The sequence below is a fragment of the Typopeltis vanoorti genome, chromosome 2, assembly GCF_054136105.1.
Source record: "Typopeltis vanoorti isolate ZY-2024b chromosome 2, IOZ_Tvanoo_1.0, whole genome shotgun sequence".
Classification (NCBI taxonomy): Eukaryota; Metazoa; Arthropoda; class Arachnida; order Uropygi; family Thelyphonidae; genus Typopeltis; species Typopeltis vanoorti.
Window position 1 is genome coordinate 62,721,290 of NC_143550.1, and position 8,575 is coordinate 62,729,864.

General features: G+C 34.3%; 1 protein-coding gene across 3 annotated transcripts in view; it reads left to right on the forward strand.

The window, feature by feature from the left end:
* LOC150109088 (uncharacterized) overlaps window positions 1-8,251 on the forward strand; it is a 418,260-nt gene extending 410,009 nt beyond the window's left edge. For all 3 annotated transcript variants that reach the window (XM_090405584.1, XM_090405600.1, XM_090405591.1), the window contains one exon: window positions 5,161-8,251. In XM_090405584.1, coding sequence (XP_090261710.1) covers window positions 5,161-5,239 — 79 coding nt within the window. In that variant the 3' untranslated portion in view covers window positions 5,240-8,251. The remainder of the gene's footprint in view (window positions 1-5,160) is intronic.
* The last annotated feature ends 324 nt before the right edge of the window (window positions 8,252-8,575 follow it).

An 8,575-nucleotide genomic window follows, 5' to 3' on the forward strand; every position in this document is an offset into this window, starting at 1 on the left:
ACTGGTTTAATCAGATAGCAGTAAGGTCACAGTTTTCCTAGATAAGTGGAAACTGAACAAGTTCTAGAGATGAAACTTTTGTTTTTCACGAGAATCTCACCAATAAATGGCTATACACATACATTGGCACCATAAGTAGGCTAAGAGTTAGATAATCCAGAAACTAAGTTTCATCTCTAATAAGCAGTGTGGTACTCTCACACTGGCTAATGAAAATAAGCTACCACCTAAAGACATTCAAACATCCACAATAGGGATCAAATTCACAGCTTAATTGGTTGGGGGGGGGGGGGGCTACACTATTCACTCAGCGAACCAGGCTAGCTTAATTAGTGCAAGAATTAGAAAGCAAATTCTGTATAGAGGATAGCCAATATATGCTTTTCTTCTGGAGTAAGCTTTGGAAGGTAGGATTGAACTTTGATTACAAAATGTTTGTTTTTATAATTTAATTACATATTATAATAAAGCAACAACATACATTCCATCCCAATCTATTAGTGTGTTAGGCCAATGGCTTGAGATTTCTATTAAGCTAATTTATGCTATGGTAGGGAAGTTAATCCTATCACCACAGTTTGCTGTGTCTATAGTTGTATGTTTCTTTGGTTAGTTTATTTCTCAGAGAAAAAACTTTGCTGCTAACTCAGCCAGAAAGCCCTATTAAAGATTCCTGATGTCATAGATAGGATTTGAAATACCAACTGCATTTTACAACTGCTCAACAGATGAATATTACTATTATTACGTGACACCTCCTAGGGCTCATTGTAGGATGGCACACTACTCCACTACAACTCAAAAATTAAGTCCACCTTTCTCCAGTGGGGATTTAAACCCTGGTCTCCTGTGTGACAGGTGGGGATCCTACCTGTACTATATAATGTAATATTTACAGAGTCAGTAAAAGTTTTAAATTTTTTAAATTAAACATAATGAAGACAGATTATTGACTGGCGTTGGATATTTTTATTTATTTATTTTTTATGTGGCTCCTATCCATTTAAGTTTTGTGTAAACCGAAAGTACATTAGGTTTATGGGTTGGCTAAGTATTTTTTGTCTATTAATTTTTTAGGTATTCTGGAAACCTTGCTCTAGAGGCCAAACATGGAACTCTTTTCAAACTAGTAGGTCTCTAATAAGTGAGGGCTGTCTCACACCAGGTGATGATATTTATCTCATATGATCTATGATAGAAAAGGATGGTAAGTGTGAGTGGTACAGGGTTCCACACTATGACTACTGCAACTTAACTAATGTTAATGATACTATGAATGATTTTATGTCACTCCTGTAGCTGTAAAGCTTATAGCAGATCATTGCCATATATGGGTAGGAGCCAAAAGAAAAGTAATCTGTTGATATTCTTTATGAAGAATTTGAGGTCATAGTCTTGGAGAAATACTTCATAGGGAAGGCTGTTCCACAGAAATGAGGTAGATGAAATGAAAGATAATAAGAAAAGCAAGTGTAAGAGGATATTATTGAACAGCCTGTTCATATTAATGGTGGTATGGGACATGATGGACGGCAGTTATGCTGAACATTGTCCATGGAAATAGTTGTAGAACATACACAGCATAGAAATAAAGTGAGCCTGTGAGAGAAGCCAAACTGCTCTCCTCTAGACAATATCAAAAATTTTTAGGGGGTCTTAAGTGCACTAAACAAAAATGTGAGAGAAGTATTCCAAAGTTGGGCAAAATTCCGATTTGTACAGAGTTAGTTAATTAGGACAGATGAATATTATATCTCTTTGAAAGTTGGAGAAGTGTTTGTATGATCTCGAAAATGTTCTGACAAGTTTCAAATTTTAGAGCCACACATATGACTTTACCTCAGTCTTTCATATGTGAGAGAAGGATCATGAGTAAGCCAAACTACCCTCTTCTAGACAATATCAAAATGTTTTAGAGGCCTTAGGTGCACCACCAAAAATATGAGAGCTGTATTCCAAAGTTTGGCAGATTTGTACAGATGACAGATGAAAAGTAATATCTCTTGAGCAAAAAAAGGATGCAAAGTTTTTTGGAAGCTGGAGAGTGCTGTCATCAACAAAACCGTGACTATGGTTTGATGTCAGTGAGAGAAGTAATTTATGTATATAAGGAAGAGGGTGAGTGAAATAATAGTCCTGATGAACATCTGCATTAATAGGAAAATCTGAAGAAAGAACATCTCCCACCTAACACACAGTGAATGATTTAAGAGAAATCTAGCATCCAAGGTTTGAAGATAGAGAGATATAAAGTTGGTAAGAGTTATGAAGACAGATGAGCAGTAATAACACTTATGTGTTGCTAAGTGTTAATCCTTTGAACAACATCATACTTATGTTATTCATGTTAACATTTTATGGTGTTCATTTACAGCATCACAACAGAACAAAAATATAATTTGGATTTCAGTCTAGCATTCACAGAATGAACACACACACAAAAATTATCAGTATGTTAACAAGGCACTGCAATCACATTATTGTGAAAAAAGTTCAAATTATAAAAGGGGAGACAAAAAAAAGCTGAACTGTTCCAGCATAGGATTGGATATAAGATATACAGGCTAAAGCTGGTGAGCTGAAGGTAGTCTTAAAATGAAACAGTCTCTTCCAAATGTTGGTAAATTTATCCATCTATACTTGTTTTGGCTTAATGAGTGCCCAGATCATCAACGATACTTAGTCAGTGGCTACAACCCCTATAAAACATATGAAATACTATATATCCTCTTTCCTTCTTTGACATACAAAACCACAGTCAAATTATTCCCATCTTTTACATCTGGAGTGCATCTGAAATTATTCATGAAATTAGCTACCCTCATCTATTCACCAAAGGATAGACTCCATCCTCTATTACACCCAAGAATGTATAATGCACTACATACATTGCCTGGAAGGTAGAAAGATCTCTCTTTAAATCCACCTTGCTATTGTTATGATATGCAGCCTCAACAAGTATGGTCCAAAAACTGGGAGATAGCTTATAGCTGTTTGGCTGAAGATTGTCATTTTAAGACTATCTTATATCTATCAATACAAGGTACCATGATAAAGCGGTAGTAATTTTTAGAGGAAATAGCCTGGCTGAAAAGTACTGGGCATACAACTTACCTATATACTGCAGTTTTATTGACTTCAAACAAGCATTTGATTCCATTGACAGGATTAAAATGACAAACATCTTAAAATCTATAAAGTTAGATTCAGAACTACAAACCTTTAATATGAATTATTATGAAGATACCTAAACCATTGTCAAATTCAAAGTAGAAAAAGAGTAATGCAGGGCTGCCCACTCTCACCAAATTTATTTATTATCTATCTCAAAGAAATATGCAAATCCATAGCTGAAGAACCAAGTCTACAAATAAATGGCAGAATAGCAACCATATTATACTTGTAGAATCTAAAGCACAACTGGAAAATTTTAAACGAAGAGTGCAAAACTTTTGGAATGAAAATCAGTAAGCAAAACTAAAACAATGAAAATAGGAAGAGAAGAGGAAAACATTTCAATAAACCTTGAAAATAATCTACTTGAACAAATAAAGCAATTTACGTATCATGGCAGTCTCATTACTGACAACCTCAATAACATATTACAGACTTAACAAAGGATGGTCTAATATGAATAAATTAAACAAAATATGGAAAAATAACTGCATTTCAAAAAGCCTCAAACTAAAACTCTATAAAACCATTATTATACCTACTGCAATATGGATATGAGGAACCTTTATCTAGTCTCTTTCAACTAAAGGTGAGTTAGCCGGTCTATATGGAAGTGGCAGATTTTTTTCGTCCCTTAGAACAGGCAAACTGGCCAGTAGAATACATGCAATTTACAGACAAGAATACTTAAATGCATAGGGATAACCACCTTATCCTCGTATTACGGTTGGGAAGTCCAAGGATACTTGGAAGGCCGTGGGCACTTAAGTGCCTGTTAAAGCCATTGATGATGATGCAATGTATGGAACTGAGATATGGACACTCAATCAGAAAGAAATACAAAAAATCAGAGCATTTGAAATGAAATGCTTAATTAAAAAAAATAAGACCTGCTGGTCAGAACACAAAACAAATTAGCAAATCGAACACAAATTAAACTATAGAGAATATATCATAGCTATAATTCTTAAACAGCAATTAAGACGGTTTGGACACCTCTCGAGAATGTAGTCTTGAATGGAATCATTGGAGGAAGACGATCAAGAAGCAGTTAAAAAGAACATGGCTACAGTCCTTTGAAATGAAAGTTCACAATTATCTAGCTTCAGAGAGAGAGAGAGATGACAGAAATAGAGCCAGATGGCAAAGAATTGTTCATAAGGGACTCAAACCATCATCTGATGGATGAGAAAGAAGAAGAATCTGAATTGCTTCTGCAAGTGCTTGTGTTCTGTAACAAGCATTTTTGTACTCTGAGGATGCTGGATTGAAAATCACTGAATATCAGCAGTTTAATAAATTACCATAATTATTTTGTTCCTCTATGGAGTTGAGTCAATAACAAGAAGTTAACGAATAATTACCAAACCTAAGCCTTTCTACAAAAACAATATCATTTATTTTTTTATATAATGAAACCTGTGGTGAATTTATCACTAAAAACACACGTATAACCACGGTGATTAATTTTAATAAGTTAATATTTCATCTCAAATATCTTGGGACATCCTCAGTACAGAAATTCAAACAGTACTAGGAATAACATACAGTTAGGGCGCATGATTACAATGGAATCTCAATACGCATGTAATTGCATGCATATTGAGATTCCATTGTAATCATGCGCCCTAACTGTATGTTATTCCTAGTACTGTTTGAATTACTGTACTGAGGATGTTCCAAGATACTTGAGATGAAATATTTACGTATTAAAACTAATATTTAGTCAGTTATATTATATCTCTATGGAAGTTGGAGATCAGTTTGAGAAGTATTTGTGTGATATCTAAAACATTGACAAAATTTTCAAATTTTAGAACCATACATTTGACTTTACTTCAATTCTTCATATATATAAACAGTCAGAAAATGGAATACAAATACCTTGAATAATTTATTTTGAGAGGGAAATGAAACAGTTTCTAGTTATATGATTAAGAATTGATTTTACTTCAAAAACTGACTTTCTTAATTTACCATTTTCAGCGCTTCTCTAAATGCTGTTTCAGGTGTTTATGTTGATTCAATGCAGAAAAGCAAGTCAAGTTTGGTGCTAGTGAACTGATAGTTTGTTTCATCCTTTATAAAGACTGTGTATATAATGTGACAATTGAGTCAATGCAAATTTCAAATACACAATTCAGTTTTAATGTGTGAGAAGTTGTCAAAGAACATTTACAATTTTATCTTTTGCTTAAAATTTTTCATGCTCATTAAAACTGAGATGCTTTGTTATTCAAATTATTTGACAATGTTTAGTTTCTTAGTTTTAGTTGTAAACTGGGTTTACATCATATACTGTTAATGCATCTTATTTCTCCTATACAAAATTAACATAATTTTGTGATATCAAACATCTACTATCTATGTGAAGTTAATGTACATTAAGTATTACACATATGGAGATATTTTCCCAATTCTATGGAGATTCCTTATATTAGAATATTTTTGAGCTGGAATATAAAAATTGGACTTTCATTGCTTATCATATAGAATATACTCAGTGTGAAGGTAAACCATAATGGTAACTCATTTAGTTTTTTCTTCTTCTTCTTGCTAAATACAGTAAGATCTCATTATTGGTAACTTTTTCATACATTAATAAGATTTTGGGATACTTTTGTGAATTGTGGTTGCTGCCTTTGACTATTCTTGGTTAGTGGGGGGAGTAAAGTAGAGATATGGCCGTAATTTTCTATAAACCTGCAGTTAGTAAATTTGAGTTTAATATTGTTCAAAATACTAGTGTAATTTAACTTATAGCATTCTAATTGTATATAAACGTTTTTTGGAGGAATAAACCAAAAATAACGCTCACAAGAAAGTTAAAAACATCTGATTTTATAAATAGTATTTGGTATGCAAGATTGTTCACAGGCAGAGAAATAGTATAAGGATTTGCTTGTGTAACTTAATGGATACCATAATAAAATATATGATTAACAATGGAAATGCTTTCTGAACTTCTGCACTGATATTGTTTAAAACAGTCGAGTGCAGATTCTTTGGGATGTTATATTCTAACTGACAAATATGTGCCCTCTGTCATTGAAATTTTTGCAAATGATACTTTATTCACTTAATTTTTCAATAATTTGATAATTCAGAATTTCTTTTATTTATGAAACACTATATTTTATTAGTGATTATATTATCTTTTCTTTGTATGAAATTCTTTACTACAGTTTTTAAAAGTGCCAAGCATTCATTATCATGTTTCTGTACAGTAATTGTTAATTCCTTAAGATAAGTTTATTATTGATGTTATTTATATCTTATGTAAGTAAATATTTCTATGCTGTTGATCAGAAGAAAATGTATATATGTATTAATTTTATATATTTGCAGTGCATGTAAAATGCATTGTGGTTATCGAGTAGATGAATGATACAGTTTTTGATTTAAGTAATAAAAACTAGAAATATCTTGACTGTAGATGTGATTTTTATGTTAAGTCTCTGAACCTAACATTGAGTTACAGATAGTATGAAAGATCACTATATATATTTATGTAAACATAATCAGTGCAGCCTTTCCCCCTTTTTTTAAATGGTTTTCAGCTTGCTGGTAACAGCAAGTATTCTCACTGCAAAGAGATACCGACTTAGTTGGAATAAATACCACCACCTTACTTATTAGGGACCTGGAGTAGTTGTTGCATGTTTGGGTTCCCCACCCGCAACCTTCTAAAGGGTGTCCCAAAATTCACGCAAGATTTAAATTTAGTGCCATTTGTGCGGTAAAGTGTTGCCAACGAGAAAAAAAAGACAGCGTGACAGCTGACAGTTCAGGGTTATTAAAAATGGAGCGCTGCACGAAAGAACAATACATTTTCATTTTTGAGCAATATTTTAAAAACAATGAAGGTTTGGCAGTTACAGTTCGCAATTTTTGTACAAAATATGGTCGGAATAGTGATTTAACTTCATCAACTGTGAAAAGATTAATTAAAAAATTCAAGGAAACTGGATCAATTAGTGATCTTATACACTCTGGCCATCCTTCAACAAGTCGTTCAATAGAAAACATCAAAGCAGTTCGTGAGAGTATTACTGAGAGTCCTGGAACATCAATTCCGTGGTCTTGAATTGGGCATTTCGAGAAGCTCTCTACAGCGTATTCTCACGAAAGATTTGCATCTTTATGCTTACAAAGTTCAATTGACTCAAGAACTGAAGCCTACTGACCACACACAGCGAAGAGAGTTCGTTGAATGGATTATGGAACAACAACAAGTGGATGCTTATTTTTCGAACAAAATCATCTTCAGCGATGAGGCTCATTTTCATCTTGATGGCTTCGTTAATCGACAAAATTGTCGCATTTCGGGTTCAGAAAATCCACGAGTGATTGTTGAGAAACAAATGCATCCACAACGTGTCACTGTTTGGTGCAGATTTTGGGCTGGAGGCATCATCGGTCTATTCTTCTTCGAAAATGCAGCTGGTAAGGCAATAACAGTTAATGATGCTTGCTATCACGATGATAATCCAGTTTTTTGTGCCTAAATTGCAAGATATGGATGTGGACGACATGTGGTTTCAACGTACAGCCTGAGAAACAATTCAGTTACTGCATGAGTCATTTCCTGGTCATGTAATTTCCCGTTTTGGTGATCAGAATTGGCCGCCCAGATCATGTGACTTAATGCTGTTGGACTTTTTTGAAGTCTAAGGTTTATGCCAACAAGCCCACGACCACCCACACCTTGAAGGAGGAAATTGAGCACTGTATCAACGAAATTCAGCCACATTTATGCAAAACGGTCATGGAAAATTTCGACAAAAGAGTGTGTATGTGCCAGCAAAGCCATGGAGGCCATTTACCCGATATGTTATTCCATGCATAACGCTATACTGTATACTTAACAAATCAATAAAAAATTACAATTTTTAATTAAAAACCTGTGTTTTCTATCAAAATTGCTTCTTGCGTGAATTTTGGGACACCCTGTACATACATGTGAGTGATGCCCATCGAGACCATGCCAAATATACTGCAGAGGTCCAGTATGTCATCCACCTTGAGGATAAAGTAGTTCTGCAGGCTGACCACCACTTAGTGTACAGGACTGAACTGGCACATAATCTGACTGCTATCTATGCTACCAGGTTGTACCTGAAGGAAGGTTGTGTAATTGTGTGTGTGTGGGGGGGGGGCACTGTTGAGGTTTGGAGACTGGATGGGCAACATGCTCAAGAGTCTACTTTTCTCCCACTGCATGTTCCCCTTCTCTCTTTCTCTTCATGTTTTGGAACATTACATCTGTGGCATGAACAATAAGTTAAATGATGTGCATCATCACTTTGTTGTTCTGTTTCTGACTGAACTCCAAATTACATCCTGTGTAATTCTTTCTGCTAAAGAGAGGTGCTTGTACCTTTGTGCATTCTGACATTCC